Raw genomic sequence first — 19,673 nt, 5'->3', positions numbered from 1 at the left:
GAGTGCTGGGATTAAAGGCGTGCGCCACCACGCCCGGCGATAAATATTTTTTATTTTTGATAAGTACTAGGAAATCCATTTGTTTTTTTCTGTACTTCTCAAACTACTATCTCATAATCTTTTTTTTTCTTTTAAAAGTTTTAGCTGGGCACTTAAAAGTTTTAGCCAAGCAGTGGTGGCGCACAGCACTTGGGCGGCAGATGCAGGCGGATTTCTGAGTTTGAGGCCAGCCTGGTCTACAAAGCGAGGGCTACACAGAGAAACCCTGTCTTGAAAAACCAAAAAAAAAAGTTTTAAATTTTTTTCCCTTTTTAAAATATTTAAAGAAATTGCATGTAATATATTTTGATCATATTCTTTCCTCTCCCCTAACTCCTCCCAGATTCCACCCCCCAAGTTTATGTTCTTTCTGTCTCTTTAACAAAACAAATTTAAGAAAGCATCTTTTATTTTGCTGTATACCTAATGTTTTCAATGAGCTATTCTGTAAGGAGTTATAGTTAATGTTGTCCTCTGAAATAGCAAGTATGACTCTTCTTGTATAAAGCAAAGTATGTCTTCTTGTGTTTATAAAATATCATTTAGACTTTATTCTATAACTGTAAAACAGCTCAATCTCTAAACCTGTACTTTGTAAAAAATGAGAAAAAAGATTTAAAATCTTTTTCCTTTTTTTCCTTTTTTTTTTTGTTTTTTTGTTGTTGTTGTTGTTGTTGGTAGGAGGAATAAGCATGGTGTGTCTCGAAAGAAGATTGCCCAGATGCTGGATCGCTACGAATTTCAAATGTCCATCTCCATTGTGATGAACTCAGTGGAGCCAACACAGAAAAGCATACAAAGACCCCTTCCTCTCGAGGGGGAACAGAGGTGGGGAGGCTCTCTAGGCTCACATAGTCAAGTATCTATCGCAGATGACTATTAAGTTGACTGTTTTGGCTGACATACTGATTACTTTTGAGAACAAAGTAGTGAGCCTGTCTTGACTTTTGAGTAGTTTCAAATAAAAACCACTTTGCTGCCTCACAAGGTGTTTCCTACAAGTTGTTTAGATCCTAAAATACAAATAAAAATTGCATAAAATTGTATTTTAAATGTTTTTATAATCTTTTGTGATAATACTTCTGGTTATTGTGACTGGTAAAATGAAAAAAGAATTAGGATTTTTTTTTCTAAAACTGTATTTTAAACTACTTTATCTATTTTTCAATACAGTTGAACTGCTTTTTTAATAGATTATACTTTAAATTTTTATAAAACCCAGCATTTTCGATTCATTACCCTAAATATTCAGAAATACCAGCTTTTTGTAGCATACTTTATAGTTGATTCCTTTAATTTGGCATACCAGGAATTCAGCTAATTCATAATGTGACAAAATTAGCTCTAAGCCATAATTAGCATTTCAACTTAGTTCATACAGAATTTCCCAGCAAGTGTTAGACAGTAGGTATACTAATCATCCCATGGATCATTTATTTACATATGCTGTCCATCACCATTGTGGTGAATCCAGTGGGACCAACACAGAAAAGCATATGAAGACTCTTTCCTTTTCAGGGGAAGCACGTGAGGGGAGGCTCTCTATTCTCTAGGTTCCTGTAACCCACTGACGATATATATCATTTTTAGACCATCCCCTACTCCTTTCTGATTGGATTTGTAGAAGGGCAACAGAGACAAGGCAAGTCTATATTTTTAAAAACCTGGTAGGCAGTTCTGATAATGGTTCAGTTTTTTGGTTGTTAAATTTGATGTAACATAATTCTGATACAAAAGTATTTTGGACAGTTACTTAGTGCTGGCAAAGAACATCTGTCCTGTGAAATGTGTTTTCTCCTGGTTCTGGTTTTTACTGTGAAGCGAGCTCTGTCTTTACTTCCTGAGTAGCTTCCTTCCTCAGATTCTGTTCTTTCACTTAGAATTTAAAAACTAGCTCTACCATTTCATTTTAGAGCCTTGTAATTCATGTCCATCTTCAAACAGAGCTTGCCTCATCTGATCCTAAAGAGTAGTACTGGAAAGAAACTCCACCACCTCTTTCTAGGATACCTTTGTTACACTGTGGTATAGAAAACCTTTAATCTCTGGTTTATTTTCTTAAGTCTAAAAGTCTAGTTAATTGCAATGTAATTCCAACAGTTAATTTATCGTGATCCTGTGTATGCTTTGCATATTAATATTTTATGACTTTCAAACTTTTTCCTAAATAGCCTATCTTAAATCATGTAAACTCTGTGTGTTATTTTAAAACATTTTGCTGAGTTTCTTTTCAAGTCATGAGGCTGAAAACTAGATACAGTATTGCAGGCTAGGTCTTTTCCTTACTCTCCTGTTAGTGAGACTCTGACTGCTATTTACCTAATTGCTTTGTGCAGTTCCTCTGTGAGTAGATCCCAACTTGTGTCATCTTATCTTGTTTAGCACATGTGTGTTTGTACGTATTTTATCATCTTAGCTAAACGCATAGTAAAAATATGCTAACATATCTGTGTGTAGTTGTAGTTATGTATGTGTATATACATTATACATATCTCTTTAACATAAGATTGCTTTTAATTTATATTTGTGTTTTTCCAGTATATTATTTAGATTTGCACAGTTTGAAAATCATGCTAAAAATGCTGTGTCTTTAAGAAACTTTATTCAGGACTGAGACATGGCTCAGTGGTTAAGAGTAAGTGCTCTTCCAGAGGACCCAAGTTTGATTCCCAGCACCCATATGAGGTGGCGCATGACCCCTTGTAATTCCAGTGCTGTAGAATCCAATACTTCTAGCCTTTTATGCACCTGTACACATAGACTTGTACTTGCACACATGTTAGAAGCTTCATTTCAGAGTCATAGTGCTATTAATCTAGTGTTGTTGGGTTTTTGTTTGTTTGTTTTTTGTTTTGGTATGGTTTGTTTTCTCTGTGTAGCCCTGACTATCCTGAATTCACCAGGCTACCCTCAAACTCAGAGATCTACCTGTCTGTGTCTTCCAAGTACTGGGATTAAAGGTATACAACCACCATGCCCAGCTTAATCTACTGGGTTTATTTTTTTTTTAATAATAATAAAAAAAATAATTAGCTCTTAGTTAGCCAACTTTTTCTTGACAAAATAGAAGCTTGCCTTTGCAAGATATAGATTATAAATACATACTTTCTAGATTACTTTTGACGGTTTATTTCCTTGTATTTCTGAATAATATCATTTGATTCAGTAGGCAGAGAAGCAGACAGATCTCTGAGTTTGAGGCCAGCCTGGTCTTCAAAGCAAGTCCAGGACAGCTAGAGAGATATAGTGAGACCTTGTCCCTCCAAAAAACAGAAAACAAACAAAAGTCATTCAGAGATCATTAATCATTTGTTTCTTTTTTTTCCCAAAGATTTATTTTTATATTGTAAATGAGTACATTATAGCTATCTTCAGACACACACCAGAAGAGGGCATCATATCCCATTACAGATGGTTGCTGGGATTTGAACTCAGGACCTCTGGAAGAGCAGTCAGTGCTCTTAACCATTGAGCCATCTCTCCAGCCCTTCTGTTTAATTTTTAAAATTAGGAATTCTGTTTAAAGCAGGGAACTCAGCATTCTTTAAGACCTTTTGAAGGTAGAAAACTGACTAAGCATTATGACTAATTTAAAAAAAAAAAAACAATAATGAGTGACTATGCAATGAAAAATTACTAAAATCAACTAATCATATGACATTGGATGCTAAAAAGCCAATGTAAAATGTACATGTTGGTTTCCGGCATCTTTCTTTTTCTTTGAATGTAATTTGAGTGCTACTAGTGCCACACCTTGCTGAGTAGCTTCTATTCTAATTCAGGAAGGTCAGGTTAGAATTGTTTGGGGTTTTATTTGGTTTTTAGCCTTTGAGTAAAATATTTACCTATTTGATAAACACATTCATAGTTATCCTTGTTATATAGTCTTATTACTAAAGCAGTCAATATAAGTAAGTTGAACTTTAGTATTGCTTTCAAGTAGGTAGTTTTATTTCCATTAACCCCCACTAAAGAAAACATTGCTTTATGTATTTTATCTGTTTAAAAGTAAAATTATGAAATAAAATCATTGGGTTTGTTGAGGTGACAGTTGATTTAAGTACTTGAAGCTTGCTTATTTCTTATCTAATGTAGATTATTGAACTTTCTAGTTTTATATATTGATAAATTCAGTATACTGAAATTACGAAATTTATACTATAAATTTTCTTCAAAGTGTTCATATTTTATTTACATTTTTATTACAAACTTGTCAGAAACCAATTTTCTGAGTAATGATAAGTGAAATGAGTGGTGTGTTAAATCAAGTGTAAGACATTTGAAATGCTGGAGAAATACAACTCATTGTTACTGTCATTGATAGTGTCCTGAGCAGATGTGTTTACTTCTTGGTCCACTGTTCTGCAAGTGTGTGCTGATGCGAATCCTTTAACTGAGAAGAGCTAACATTGCACTCCTTATGCAGTGATGTGTTGCACTAGAGTCGTGGAAAGACTGAGTTTCATTTTGATAGTATCGTTACTCAGAAGAGATAATTTAGTCATGGTATAAGGGTAGATTTGTAATTTTAATGTTGTTTAATGGATTGAACTATTTGTGAATATTTTCCCATTTAAATTATCAGCTATATTTTTGTAAGTTTACTGGGAAAGAAAAATTGTATTGGGGGTTGACAGATATCCTGTTGGAGATACAAATACCCTGCTGTTGTTTCAGAATAATATTGACATCCTAGGCATGGTGATATATGCCTTTAATCCCAGCACCAACAGGGAGAGGCAGGCAGATATCTTTGAGTTCAAGGCTAGATTGGCCAACATGCCAAATTCCAGTGAAACCATATCTCAAAAAAATTTTTTTGTTTTTAAATTAAGGTACTATTAAAACAATAATTTCTTTGTATACATGCCAGATTTTTTTCATTAGACTGTCCTCAGAGTAGCAAGGAGTTAGGTTTGTTGAAATAGATTATAGAAGAGTCACTACTGATTATCTGCCTCAATTTTGTTCTTTTTTTTTTTTTAATTTTTTTATAAAGCAAATTTAGGTTGATTTCAATTTAGTTGATTTGAATTGTCATGGTTTTGTTTTATGCATATGTTGTTCCTGTGTGTGTGTGTGTCCACCATGCATGCAGTAACCTAGGATGTCAGAAGAAGGGATTGAATTCCCCTAGAGCCAGCGTTACAGATGGTTATAAGCTGCCAGGTGGATGCTGGGATCTGAACCTGGTCCTCTTCACAACTGAGTTATTTCTCTGCCTTTCAAATTGTCAACTGTTTTAAGCCTAAGGAATTCTCACCGTTTTGTGCTTTGTAAATTTCAGAGGAAACCTTGGGTATATTAGTATTGATTTAGTGCAGTTAAACTTTAAACACTCGTGGAAGAATGATTATAGTTGTCAGTGTCTAGATTATAATGAATAGAATATGTGTATAAATAATGATTTAGAACAACATTTTTATGTAAATTCTTAACACATCACTTTCAGGTTTATACAGGAAAAAGAGGGTGTGCCACAAATAACTCCTAGTGTTTTGCATATTTTTAATTGTGCCAGCATGTGTTTGCATGCATGCATGTGTGTACCTGTGCGGTCACTGTCATTCGTGTGGAGGTCATGAGTGAGGGTTTGGGATCAAACTCAGCTAGATTAGATTTGGTGGCAAATGTTTTTACCCACTGAGCTATTCTTTTTTAGTTTTTCTGTGTAGCCCTGGCTGTCCTGGAACTCACTTTGTAGACCAGGCTGGCCTCAAACTCAGAAATCTGCCTGCCCCTGTCTCCAGAGTTTTAATCCTTGCCTGGGATTAAAGGTGTGCACCACCACGCCCGGCATCCACTGAGCTATTCTTTTGGGGAAAAGATTATCAACAATAAAGAGAATGATTATCTTTAAAAAAAAAAAAAAAAAAAAAAGCATGGCTTCATATAACCAACCCACAATTGACTTCAGACTCACTGAATAGCTGAGAAGTCCTGATCCTCCCTGCTGCCATCTCCCAAGTGCTGAGATTATAGGAGGCATGCCACCACCATTTTCCCTTGAATTGGGAAATTTTAATTGTTCTTTTTTAGATATTTAATAGAAGTTTTAGTTATTTGTATTAGGAATAATCTATTTTTCTTGAAAGATTGCTTATTAGTAACACTGTCACATTTCAGGTGTTGTATTGCAATGATTATACATATTATATATACACCTATCAGCACGTGGTTTGTTAACTTCAATAAGCTGTGTTACAAAGTATTTTTTGTACCTGGGACTCAGCGATGGTGTGAGCACTAATCTTAGAACTAGACAAAACCACATTACCCATCATTACCCCTGGTTGGTGGGAACTGAAGACTTTTCAGACTATGTGTTGAAGGTCATAGTCTAGCACTTTTTTATTTTTTGTTTTTCAAGACAGGGTTTCTCTGTGTGACCCTGGCTGTCCTGGAACTCATCTCTGTAGACCAGGCTAGCCTCAAACTCACAGAAATCCACCTGCATCTGCTTCCCAATTGCTGGGATTAAAGGCCTCATCTAGCTCTTAGTAATTCTTTTCTTGTTTACTTTTTACAAAGTTTTAACACCTTTTGTAAGCTAATGGGAAGACTGAGAAAGAAGCTCCTGAGTTGTTTGCCTCTCAATTGTATTTGTGGTTAAACTTGACTTTACGTTCAGTAGAGTTCATTAAAAGATTGGGTTTGGGCTTTGCTGCTTGTGTTGTAGTCTCAGTTGTCTTTTCATATGAAAATCTAAACGTTTTACTCTTAGGGTTAATGAGTCCATCCAAAGCTGTCATTATAATTATCACCTCCAGTTGGAGTTCTGATCTCGGTTTTGGCTTGTTTCTATATATATCAAAATGAAAGAGCATTTGTTTAGGAAGGGCTTGTAGATTGTCTTTTCTCAATAGTTTTAGAAGTCACGTTTCTTTTCTTTCATAGTCTTTTTCTGTATGTGCTTTCCTTCTGTTTTCTGCTTGGCAGTTTTCCTGTAGCCACGTGGCATTCTTAGTAAGGATGTAGGTAAGTGCCTAGCAGAACTCTGTAACTGCCTTTTCCTTCCTGTGATCCACTGATTCCAGTGTCTGCGTGAGCGTCACCCGTGGCCGCAGGTCAGCACTTACTCTCTTGACCCTGTGGGTTAGTACAATTTTGATACAAAAGGCTTATTTGAAAGGTTTATTTTTAAAAATCTATCGTTGTGATACTCATTGGTTGAGATTCTCCTAAACATGGTGTAATTTGATGTATAGATTTTAGGAGGAAGTGTTTCAGCAACCAAATTATGGTGATGGGAGGATTCAGTTGGTGGGTTATAGCTGAAGGCTAATGTTACATAGTTCACTGTTAGAGAGTTAGGCCTCCTCCAGTGCTGTGGCAGCAGACCTCAGCTCACTGACACTTGTGTAAATGACTACTGTCAGGTTAATGCCTGCGGTTGTTGAGCCATAGTCCTAATACATTTAAGTTGAACAATTTATTCTATATATATTTCTCTAGTAAGGGATGGAAAAATTTATATCTAGGGAGGACTGTATCTTTATGTTTACCCACGCAGCTCTCTTTTTAACTTAGATTGAGTCTGTAGTACTTATTCAGTTTTTGAAAAATCAATACTGAAAATAGAGAAATTGGTAACCATTTAATGTTTAAATGTTTTACACAAATTATACGTTAATATAAAAATGTTAATATTTGCTGTTGTTTTAATACTTAGCACTTATTTTTAAAATTTCTCATTTTAATTCACATTTGAAATGTGTATTATTAAATTGTACAAGTTGAGTTTTTTAGTCATGCTTAATTTTCAGATAGCATTCCCTAAAGTAGGTGAACATGGTCTTATTTTACCTGCTTATTATCTTAGCTGTATTAGCTGTGTTGCGGAAATTGCATGTTTTCCTTTTTTGATGCTTTAAATTAATTTTCAAAAATTAAAAGAATAGAGGAAGCAATTTCTTAAGTTTGTTTTATAAATAACATGAAATTAAGTTTTATAAGGAAAATGTTTATACGCTGGAGAGTTGAGTATTTGACTTTGTTTTTTCTAAAATAAATTAATGAACTGGGCTTTGCTTTTGTTTCTTAATTCCTCAGAGTAGTTTGTGGTAGCTTTGTGTCATTTATTGATGACAACAGAGATTTTCTTTTCAGTAGGAAAGGCTAAATGAAAGAAGAGATAGATGGCATAGGTTTCACGAGGGTTTTATGTATGGTGACTGTGAACTTAAGAACTGGAATACAGAGTATTCTTGGAAAATAATGAAACATAACACTGGCTACAGATCCAGTTTATAGTGTTTTATTTATATTTCTGTCAAATAAAAGCATAGAAAATTATCTTATTTTTAAATAATTAAAAACAGTGAGAAATGATATTCTTAAAATTCTAAGGAACAGTGGTTGTTGAAAATGGTATTTCCCTACCTTCTTACCATTTGCTGTTTAAAAACCAGTAGAGACCAGAGTGAAGTAATAAGAAAAATTGTCATAATGTCTTCAGAATTTCAATGCCATGGAAGCTTAGATCTTGTTTCTTTCATGTTTGTGGGGTTTGTTGTTGTTGTTGTTGTTGTTTTAACAGAAGTGGTGAAAATGGTTAAGTTTGACACCTGGGCCTTACATTGATCAAAACAGAGCATCTTTACAGGGAGTTTGTTCTGTAATTAGTCACACTGATAACTTCACAGCATGTCTGTTGTTATTCCAGAGCCCCTTTCTCCAGATTGACGTTACCAGGAGGCTTTAGAGATGATTATGAACTATGATCAAGTCTGTTCATGCTTTTGATTACGTCTATCAGGTCATTTATAGAATCAGCACTTTCCTAGACAAATCTGGGGAAAAAAAATCCAGATAGTTGTTATCCTAATCTTAAATGATCCACCAAAATGCTCATGAGCGTTTTCAACAGTGCGAACTCCCAAGGACTGGGAATGCGAACCTCAGTGTTCATTTAAAAACAGAGATTCTCGCCACTGCAGGAGCTTAGCCCCTAGCTAGGTCCTCTCTGAAGCAGCCAAGGGGGAAGAGCATTGGGGGGCAGGACTTGATCTTGTGAGACATTAAGGTTGCTTTCTAAAATAATGCTTACCTGTCTTTACTCTAAGTTACTCTGAAGCCAGAAGCTTCAGGCCTCTGAATGTTGATTAACATTGGCGGTGGGTTGTTAAGTAAGTAAAGGATTAATTGCTAGGGCATATTTCTCTCTACCCAGAAACCTTGCCTCTTGCTTGCCAGGCAGGAGAGAGGTTTAGAGAAATAAACTTGTCTTGAACCAGAAGACAGCGTACAGAAGGAAAATTTTTTACACAAGCAAACGTGCATAAACACATATACATTCATATACACATTCATGCATACACACTCATATACCTTCCTACACTCTTGTGGGGCACAGCTACTTATCTAATATTTACATACATACATACACACACACACATATGCGTGCAAATGGAGCAAAAGCACAGTGCACAAAGAACTCAGTCATCTGGATGAAAAATAGGCTTTCAACCTTTATTGCATAGAGAAAAAAAAGCTTCTACCCTTTTATTGCTAAGTGAATTAAACCCAAATCCGTAAGAAAAAAAGCTTTTTCCTCTTTAGTAAGACTAAGCTTACCTTGCTGTTAAGAGAACTGTTCCATCCCATGCTCTCTCTACATTCTTCCTTTTATTCCTTCTAGTTATTTAACTATATATTTATTTTCTGTCACTAGCTCCATAAATTCATTGAAAGTTAAAAACTATAATTCGCATATTTAAGTTAACAATGAGGTTTTGTATGATAAACCCAATCAATATTTTATCTTCTGTCCTTGAACCTACAATACAACATTCCTTTTATGACCTTTGGTTAATTGTTTTCACAGCTCTAAAGAATGTATTCAAAGTTATAAGTGTCTGCTTTCTGTCTCAGAAGCAATTAACTCATGGTACCTGAAGACTGGCAGAGATTTTTGGTTTTTGGTTTTTCTATCAAAGAGCTCTAGTTGCAGCCCTAATTATAAAGTGCTTAATAGTTACTAGTATAATTTTAAGAATCCTTATAGAATCATCATTAGGAATTAAATAATTTATGTCTGTATATCACCACTATAAGACAGTATATCTTGCCAGGCGGTAGTGGCACATGCCTTTAATCCCAGCACTTGGGAGACAGAGGAAGGTGGATTTCTGAGTTTGGGGCCAGCCTGGTCTACAGAGTGAGTTCCTGGGCAGCCAGGGCTATACAGAGGGGGAAAAAAAAAAAGACAGTACATCTTTGTTGATCTACAGAAAGTCTGCCCAGTAGGGTAAGCTGGATGCCCAGGAGTTATTATATTAATTTTATAAGGACAAGAAAGGTGTAGCAGCTGCAGGAATCAAATCCTGAGATCTGTCCCTCAAGCCTTGCCTCCAAAGGTTCATTCGTTGTAGTTCCATGGTGCAACATCTCTGGAAGATCACCTGCTAGCCTCTCCTAGATGGAGACTCTTCCTGACACTACCCTCCACTTCATCCCCCACCTCCCCCTCCCCCTCTACCTCCCCATTACTTTCCAAGAACATGAAATTTGAACATAAATTTGTATAGCAGTGAAGATCAGTATTTGCAGTGCATGACTACATAATTGTCTTTAAAATACATATAATCAGTTTATTATTTAACTGATTCAAGCTGGTGAATTCCAACTTAACTTTTTATCATTATTTTATTGTCTTAGGAAACTTTTCAAAATGTTCATGGGTTGCGATTTTTTAGTAAGAAAAGGATAATTTATTATTAAAAGTCATGCAGTCTGAGTCCACATTTATCCTGTCTACACTCCTTTTCATTAGAGACTGTGATGGTTTGTATATGCTTGGCCCAGGGAGTGGCACTATGAGATGTGGCCTTGTTGGAGTAGGTGTGTCACTCTGGGCATGGGCTTTAAGACCATTAGGCCTACAGATGAAGATGAAGATATAGAACTCTCAGCTCCTCTAGTGCCATGCCTGCCTGGATGCTGCCATGCTCCCACCTTAAAGGCACTGGAGTGAATCTCTGAACCTATAAGCCAACCCCAATTAAATGTTGTCCTTACAAGAGTTGCCTGGTCATGATGTCTGTTCACAGCAGTAAAACCCTAAGACAGAGGCTAACTCTTGCCATTACTAAGACTTTATACTGTGGGCTCTATCTCTCACTTTGTCTGGAATTGCAATTTATCACCAGGGCTTACTTTTTTTCTGACTCCAACTTCATCCTGGTTCCTGAGATTTTTGCTTCAGCGTTTAAACACATTCAAGCTTCTGTTAAATCTTTTGTTGGCAAAATTCACCTCATAAACAATCTGTACTTAATGTTTTATTTCCTCATTTGTAATTGGTTATATTCAACCCGTTGCCACTCTCATGTTAACTTAATTAACATAGAAGTCTCAAGAATGTTCATTTATATTGATATGTATTATTCATTGCCTATCTTTGGCTATTTTGTAGCATTTAAGTTTTCAACCTTTTTTTTTTTTTTTTTGGTTTTTTTCGAGACAGGGTTTCTCTGTGTAGCCCTGGCTGTCCTGGCACTCATTTTGTAGACCAGGCTGGCCTCGAACTCAGAAATCCGCCTGCCTCTGCCTCCCGAGTGCTGGGATTAAAGGCGTGCGCCACCATGCCAGGCTACCTTTTTATTAAGATATTTAGCATCATCCAACAGTAGTGGCACATGCCTTTAATCCCAGCACTCAAGAGGCAGAGGCAGGCAGATCTGTCTTGGTTTGAGGCCACCATAATCTACAGATCAAGTTTCAAGGCGGCCAGGTCTACACAGAGAAACGCCATCATAAACAAACAAACAAACAAACAGAAAACAATATATTTAGCCTTACCTGGGCTGACTCAACAGGTAAAGCACTTTCTGCCCAAGCCTGAGGTTCAATTTCCAGGACCTATAGAAAGGTAGAAAGAAAACCATCTCTGCTAAGTTGTTCTCTCATGTCCATATATGTGCTGTGGCACACCCTCCCCACCTCCATTATGATAAATACAAGCAGCAGTTAAAAGTCCTTGGTATTCATCTAGAAGAGCAGGATTTGGTTCCCAGCACCCACATCAGGTGCCTCATAACCACATCTTTCTCCAGCTACAGGGAACTGCACTTCCTCTTCTGGTCTTCATGAGTACACACACAAAGTCACACATAAATGAGAACTAGTGTGTTTTGCATATACTATATGCTTCCTTGACATTGTGGTTTCTGTTCATATCTCTGGCTGTGTTTCTTGAAAGTAGTCTTTGCTGCCTTCTATTCCTCTTACTCTTTAATTTTTAAATTCCTTACATTTCAGTTCTAGACAGTTTTCTATTGTCCTTTCCAGTGACCTCATTATTTCTCATTTGGATGTAGTAGTCATGTCTCTGTACCCTCCTTCCCACTTTTGCTACCCCATAATTTTTATCTTTACAACAACTAGTTTAGTCTAAATTAATACCTTGGAGCTGTGACTCAATAGTAATATATATGTATATTATACACATGAATTAGAATTCTCCTTTAATTCTTCATAATATGTTTCTTTGCCTTTTTCTTCTGGACCTCATTTTATACCAGCCCATATTTACAATATTGCTCTCTTTACTGTACTTGCCGTCCCTGACCCAATCCAGAATAAAATGTCCCACCTTTTTTTCCTCTTTGCACTGTCCTGTTGTCATAATACTATTAGATTATTTAGTTTGTTGCAATGCATCCGAGGCTAGCCTAGAACTTACTATGTAAAAGAGACTGGTCTGGAACTCAGAGACCTGCCTGTTTCTGCCTCTGAAGTGGTAGGGTTCAAGACATGTCCCATCCACCATGCCCTGCTAAAATTCGTTTGGTTCATAGCTGCATCCACAAAAACTAAACAAGTGTTTATCATACTGCAGTAGTGAATAGTATTGACCCCAAATATATTTTCTTATACCTGTGTTGTTTCTCTTTTGGCCTCTAGTTTGTACTGAAGTATCAGACTTCCTTTTTCAATCCTGAAAGGCTCCTATAAACCTGTGGTCTCTCAAAATCTGGGTCTCCAGAATGTTCTGGAATGTATAGATTTACCTTCTCACTGGGTTTTTGCAAATAGAAAACTTGAAATCTGATTCATTTCATTTTCTTTTGTTGTTGTTGTTGGGGGTGATGGTGTTTGTTTTGTTTCGTTGGTTTTTGTTGTTGTTGTTGTTGAGTTCAGGGATTCCAACACATGGGTCTAGAGAGCCTCCTGTGAACATGTATCCTCAACAAAAGGCACACCAGAACAGTGGTTTCCAACCCCTTTTGGGTGGTCAAACAGGTCTTTTACAGGGGTCACCTAAGACCATTTTTACATGTTTATATTACTACTCATAACTATAGCAAAATTACAGCTATGAAGTAGCAATGAAAATAATAATTTTCTGGTTGAGGGTCATCAAAATATGAAGAATTATATTAAAGTGTCACAGCATAAGGAAGGTTGAGAACCATTGATCCAGAAGATCTCAATAGGGCCACTGTTACCACAAGAACAGAGGTCCTTATTATAAGTTTGGCCACTCCTTAGTGTAGAGGAGGTTATGTTATTACCCTGAGCCTAAAAGGCAAAATTGCCACTCATATTAAGCCAAATAATAGAGTATGGAACCTAGAAAGATTTTCCTTCCTTTTAAAAAGTTACTAAAGTAGTCTAGACTAGCTTCAAACTTAAAGCTTCAGTCTCAAATCATAGGATTATAGGTCTTATTCATTATGCCTTGCTTAAAGAGAATTATTTGTGAGACTTAAAAATCTAAGGGCTGGGCATGGACTCAATTTGATAGTGCCTAACATACACAAGGCTCTAGGTTCACTCCCCAGTTGGCGTGGTAGTACACGTAACTATACCATTCAAGAGGCGGAGGTAGGAGGACTAAAAATTCAAGGTCAGTCTTAGCTACACAGGCCAGACTACAAAGGCTCTGTCTGAAAACCATCACTGCCAATAAAAACAATACTGGCATTGGCCTTGCCAGATTGCAGAACTTACTGTGTGGCCTACTACATTCTGATTTCTTGCTTTTGGAAGGGGAATGTCTCTCTTGTTTATCTCACCATTTGAATCTTGGAAGAGATTGACTTTTCTGGTTTCACAGGCTCATAGCTGAGGAGAATTTTGTCCAGCCATACCTGATTTTAATGGCACTTAGATGAGATTTTGGATGTAAGAGTTAATAAAATGAGTTAAAATTTGAGGGCTAGTGCAGATAGAGTCCTAGTCCTATGTCTAGCGTTGTCCACTAGAGTTTGTCCAGGTCCCATTTGTATGTGGAGGTTGTGATCCCTGTACTTAGACTATGACTGCAGGCTATGACTGCAGGTGGAAGGCCTTAGATGAGGTAGTAAATCATAGGTTCTCACTGGCCTGGAACTCACCAGTCAGGCTAGGCTGGCTGACCAGGAACCTGAATCCCTCTCTGCAGCACAGCAGTTGGAAGTGTATACCCCCACTTTTTTTTTTTTTAATTTAGTTTTTTCCCTGTGGGTTCTGGATATTGAACTCAAGTGACTTTGTGTTTGTGAAGCGTCTGAGTCATCTTGCTAGCCCTAACATTTTTAAGTTTTAAGATATCACCTACAGCTTTTCTAGACTTGTATGAAACTATTGAACACAATGAGCACATTGAACATGTGAGTGATGGGAAGAGTACGCTGATTTAACCTAGCAGTGGTCCTGAGTGTTCTATAAAAAGGAAAGTCTCACTTCCATTAAATATTAAAAATAATGGCCAGCAAGATGACCTTGTGAGTGAGGACACCTGCTGCCCATGTGGAAACCTGAGGATATTCCCCTAGAGTCCACACAGTGAAACCAAGTTGTCCTCTGACCTCCACAGTTGCACAGTGGCATGACCCCCACACATGCACATGCATGCACACATGTGCAGGAGTGTACAAAGTAAATAATTGTTAATATTGTTGAACCATGTCTCCAGCTCCTAAAAATAAAAGTTCTTGAAGAAATTACAAAGTGGTACTCCAGTGTACACATGAATTTTAAGAACTAGACTGGCTTGCTTTCTTTCTTTCTTTCTTTCTTTCTTTCTTTCTTTCTTTCTTTCTTTCTTTCTTTCTTTCTTTCTTTCTTTCTTTTTCAAGACAGGGTTTCTCTGTGTAGCCCTGGCTGTCCTGGAACTCACTTTGTAGACCAGGCTGGCCTCGAACTCAGAAATCCTCCTGCCTCTGCCTCCCGCGTGCTGGGATTAAAGGCGTGCGCCACTACTCCCAACAGAACTAGACTTTCTGGTGATAAAAATTTGCTGTGGTTAGAAGATCAAACTAGCCTCAGCATTCCATTAAGCAATGGCTCTAACAAAACTTCAGTTCTACTAAAGCTAAGTATAGAAAGTTTGAAGCTAGCAGAAATTGGTTCATAAGGAAAGACACTCTCTCTAAGAAAAGTACAGTCACAGCAGCAAATGCTGGTACAGAAGCTGTAGCAAATCATCCGGAAAACCTAGCTAGGGTCATTTGTGAAAGTGGCTATTGGAAGAAGATGCCATGTAGTGCTTTCATTGCTATTGAGGACCTAGTGAGGAAAGTGGCCACACTAAATATGCTTCACTGTAAATTAAGTGTTTATTGGAAGAGAATGCCATATGCGACTTTCATAGCTATTGAGAAACCACGGCTTCAAGAGCTAAAAAAAAAATTCTCAGGATTCCTGGCATCTGATGACTTTTGGGTTGAATCAAGTGCTTGCTTACTAAATTCAGAGGTCCTAAGGCCATCAGTCATCTGGAAGCTACCCTGTCTATGAACAAATAGATCAACAAAGCCTTTACAACAGCACATCTGGGTAGAGTCCTGTGTTGAGACCTGATGAGAAAAGGCATTCTGTGGCAGTACATCTGGTCAGTCATTAAAGAATGCGATGGAAACGTGCAATGACATTAGTTGTCCTCATGCCTGATCACAAAATCCATTCTATAGCACACGGGTCAAGGAGTAACTCCCACCTTTTTTAAGTCTAACTTAAAGGAACACTTCATAAGGCTCTAACCAAAGTGGTGAGTCCTTTGGTGAATCTATCAAAGTAAAACCAAAATGCTGGAGAGGAATCCCCATTATAAGATATAACCAAGAACATTTGTGATTCACAAGAGAACAGTTCTCGGAAGTAGATTTCTGTCTTCCAGAATGACTCTGAGTGGTTAGACTTCAGGGGATAAACTAACTGTAGGTATATTAGACATAGCAAGAGAACCAGAGTTACAAGCAAAGTTGAAGATAACCCTACAGTCTCACTGTAAAATGTCATAGTTGGGAGGTTGCTTCCTACACAGGATCAAAAGTTCCTTGGGGTCTGCTTCTCAAGAAGTGTGAACAATAGTAAAATGACAGCAAAGAATTTAGAATATTGTATCAACTCAGGTGGTAATTTGAAATATGTGAACAGAATGCTGACAGACAGACAATGTCATATTATAGAAAAACCTTATGAATGGAAGAGTCAGTCAGTACAGACACTTCATTTTAAGCCATTGCCACAGATACCACAAGCAGCTGCGGCCACTGTCCTGATCAGTCAGCAGCTTTCAGTATCAAGGCAGCACTATGAAGAGCAAAATCATAAGTTGTTCCAAGTCTACATGGAAATTAGTGGGCTTTTTTAAAGCCACAAAGTACTTCCAATTTAAGTACATTTAAAAAAAAGTAGCTGGGCGTGGTGGCACACGCCTTTAATCCCAGGAGGCAGAGGCAGGCGGATTTCTTGAGTTCGAGTCCAGCCTGGTCTACAAAGTGAGTTCCAGGACAGCCAGGGCTATACAGAGAAACCCTGTCTCGAAAAACCAAATATAAATATATATATATATACATACATACATACATACATATATATACATACATATATATACATATATATGTATATATACATACATACACACACACATCAGGCTGGAGAGATGGCTCAGTGATTAATGCCACTAATTGCTCTTCCAGAGGTCCTGAGTTCAATTCCCAGCAACCACATGGTGGCTCACAACCATCTGTAATGGGGTCTGGTGCCCTTGTCCAGTCTATCTGAAGACAGCTGCAGTGTATTTATATAAATAAATCTTCTAAAAAAAGAAAATTATGTCCTTGAGAACTAGATCACATGTAGTGAAACCCTGTCACAAAAATGAGCTAGTATGTTGTAAATATTATAGACTATCATGTAGTATGAATGTGTCTTCTGTGTGTATGTTTGTGTGATTTGCTCTCTTGGAAAGGTACGGAACCAAGCCTCAAGAGCTCTGAGAGGGATGTCACTGGAAGTGTGCCCAGGGCACCTGAGTGCAGTGACTGGTTTCAGACTTTTTTGGAGTTACCCGAGGGATAATTCTAAAGGGCAGAGGGAGTTAGAAATCTCCAAGATGACTTAGAATTTCAAGTAGCATGATGTGAAGTTAGTTTTGAGCAAGTGACTTCCTGAGATTTCCTCACAACTGATCGCACTTTCATCACAAGGTGGCCAGGTGGGGTGGGCGGCAGGAGTGGGCTGTGCTTCATCCTGAATATTTAACAGTTTTGTCATGAAGGTCTGTGATTGTCAGTCTGTTTTGATCACTTTTTGACACTTGAAATACACTTAAGAATAGGCAAAGGAGAGAATAAACTAGTTCGGGACGCTGTGAAAGGCCCAGAAGAGTAAAACTTTTCATTAATCAAAATTACTTATATTCAGAAATTAGCCTATAGAATGATTCAACTACTGGTACATGTACCTTTAAAAAATATATTTGTTTTTATTTTATGTATGTGAGTGTTTTGCCTGCATGTATGTATGTGCATAACTATATGCATGCAGTACCTGTGTAAGCCATAAAAGAGCATCAGATCCCCTGGGACTGGAGTTCCAGGTCTCTGTGTAACACAGTGTAGGTTCTGGGAACTGAACCAAAACTGAACTGAAAGAACAAGTTCCCTTAGCTGCTGAGCCATTCTTCCAGCTCCTACATGGGCCTTTTTATGGATACTGGCAAGGTTTTTTTCACCTGTGTTATTCAATAAAACTGCTATCTTATTTGAGGTTGGAAAGTTCATATGCCTAGCTGTTTATAATTTAGTATGATTATAAGAATAAAAATTACTTAGTATTTTGTTGCTGTTTCTGTGTATTGTGGGTTTGATTTACCAGTGAGTAGTGAGGTGATAGATAATAAGTCTGTTTCCGCCATAGTGATAGCATTTGTTTCATGGAATAGCCATAAAACCACCCATACAAATTCTTTTTAAAAGAAACAAAACGTTTTGTTTCCAATCAAGCTTTGTATGGCATGCTCTTAAAAAAGGAACTATTAGCCGGGCGTGGTGGCGCACGCCTTTAATCCCAGCACTCGGGAGGCAGAGGTAGGCGGATTTCTGAGTTCGAGGCCAGCCTGGTCTACAAAGTGAGTTCCAGGACAGCCAGGGCTATACAGAGAAACCCTGTCTCGAAAAACCAAAAAAAAAAAAAAAAAAAAAGGAACTATTAAAAAATAATGTAAAGCTTAATGAAAATAGTAAGCCCTCTTCCTGTCTCTTGTTTGTCAGGGAGGACCACCCTTCCTCCTGTAGGGTACATAATGTTCTGTGTGATGTTCGTGTACCCATGTGAAATTGCTAGTTAATTGCAGCCTGTGCTCCTGTGAATGAGTCATTCAGGATAGAAACATCAGATCGAGCAGACGCAGACTCTGTTCTATAAACAGCCACGGAAGTGACACAGTCGTCACAGACAGTAGACAGGTGAGCAATCGTGTACAGGAGGGGCAAGAGGGACCCATGCAGATCTAGGACAGAATCCCATCAGCCTGTTGACTTTAAATTAGCTCTGCTCTGACCTTTTCATAATGTGCCAGTGCTCCCGTCTCACTTCTTAGGATCTCATACTCAGAAAAACATATTCAGAAACAGTTCATAGAAACATGGTTCTATTTGTTCAGGTGTGGAATACACATTTGTAACTCTTGTATTAGGGAGATGGAATTAATAGAATCATAAGTTGGTGACCAACTTAAGCTGCATAGGGAGGCTTTGTCCCAAAAAAATAAAAATCATATTAGTAGGCAAGATACATAGCATTCAGCAGAGAAAGGCAATCAAGAGAGGACAGATGGTCAGCTTTATTAATCATTAAGACCTTACAAGCAAGATGTAGGTCAGTTCCTGTAGTATAGAATTGATACAGAACTCTCTAGGGGTGTGTGTGTGTGCGTGTGTGTGTGTGTGTGTGTGTGTGCCGAGATGTGTAGCTTTGTGAATTAAATCCAGGTTTAAGCATACTAATAGCATGCTCTACTACTGAGCTACATACCCAGCACACCAAGAAATGTGTATTCAGTGTTATAAATTCATCCATTTTGGAAGCTAGGTAGACTTGCTGAAGACACAGTTAATAATGGATCCCCAGATCCGAAGCCATGGTGGGTACCTGTCTAAGGCAGCCAAAGTAAAAAAAAAAAAGTTTAACACCAAATGCTGTTCTAGGAAATCCTAGGCTGAGAAAATACTGGAAGAGGGCATGAGAGACAGTCTGGGGTCATGAATCAAAATGGAACTGAATAAGATGGGTGGAGAAAAGAAGGACAGTCTTGCTGTGAGTGGACTGGCGCTTTTCCGGGCTTGCTTTATTTGGCCATACACTGTACTTTCCTTTTTTAAAGAATTATTTACTTATTTTATGTATATGAGCACACTGTA

At 37.6% G+C, this 19,673-nt stretch overlaps 1 protein-coding gene across 6 annotated transcripts in view; it reads left to right on the top strand.

The window, feature by feature from the left end:
* The window catches only part of LOC110295159 (uncharacterized), an 89,570-nt gene that overhangs the window by 21,543 nt on the left and 48,354 nt on the right, over window positions 1-19,673 (top strand). For all 6 annotated transcript variants that reach the window (XM_085837477.1, XM_085837478.1, XM_085837479.1 and 3 more), the window contains one exon: window positions 721-867. In XM_085837477.1, the coding sequence (XP_085693603.1) occupies window positions 721-867 (147 nt within the window). The remainder of the gene's footprint in view (window positions 1-720; window positions 868-19,673) is intronic.

Source organism: Mus caroli, unplaced genomic scaffold (genome assembly GCF_978045245.1).
Source record: "Mus caroli unplaced genomic scaffold, Mus_caroli_1 scaffold_4, whole genome shotgun sequence".
Lineage (NCBI taxonomy): Eukaryota > Metazoa > Chordata > Mammalia > Rodentia > Muridae > Mus > Mus caroli.
This window is presented reverse-complemented; position numbering and strand designations above follow the sequence as displayed.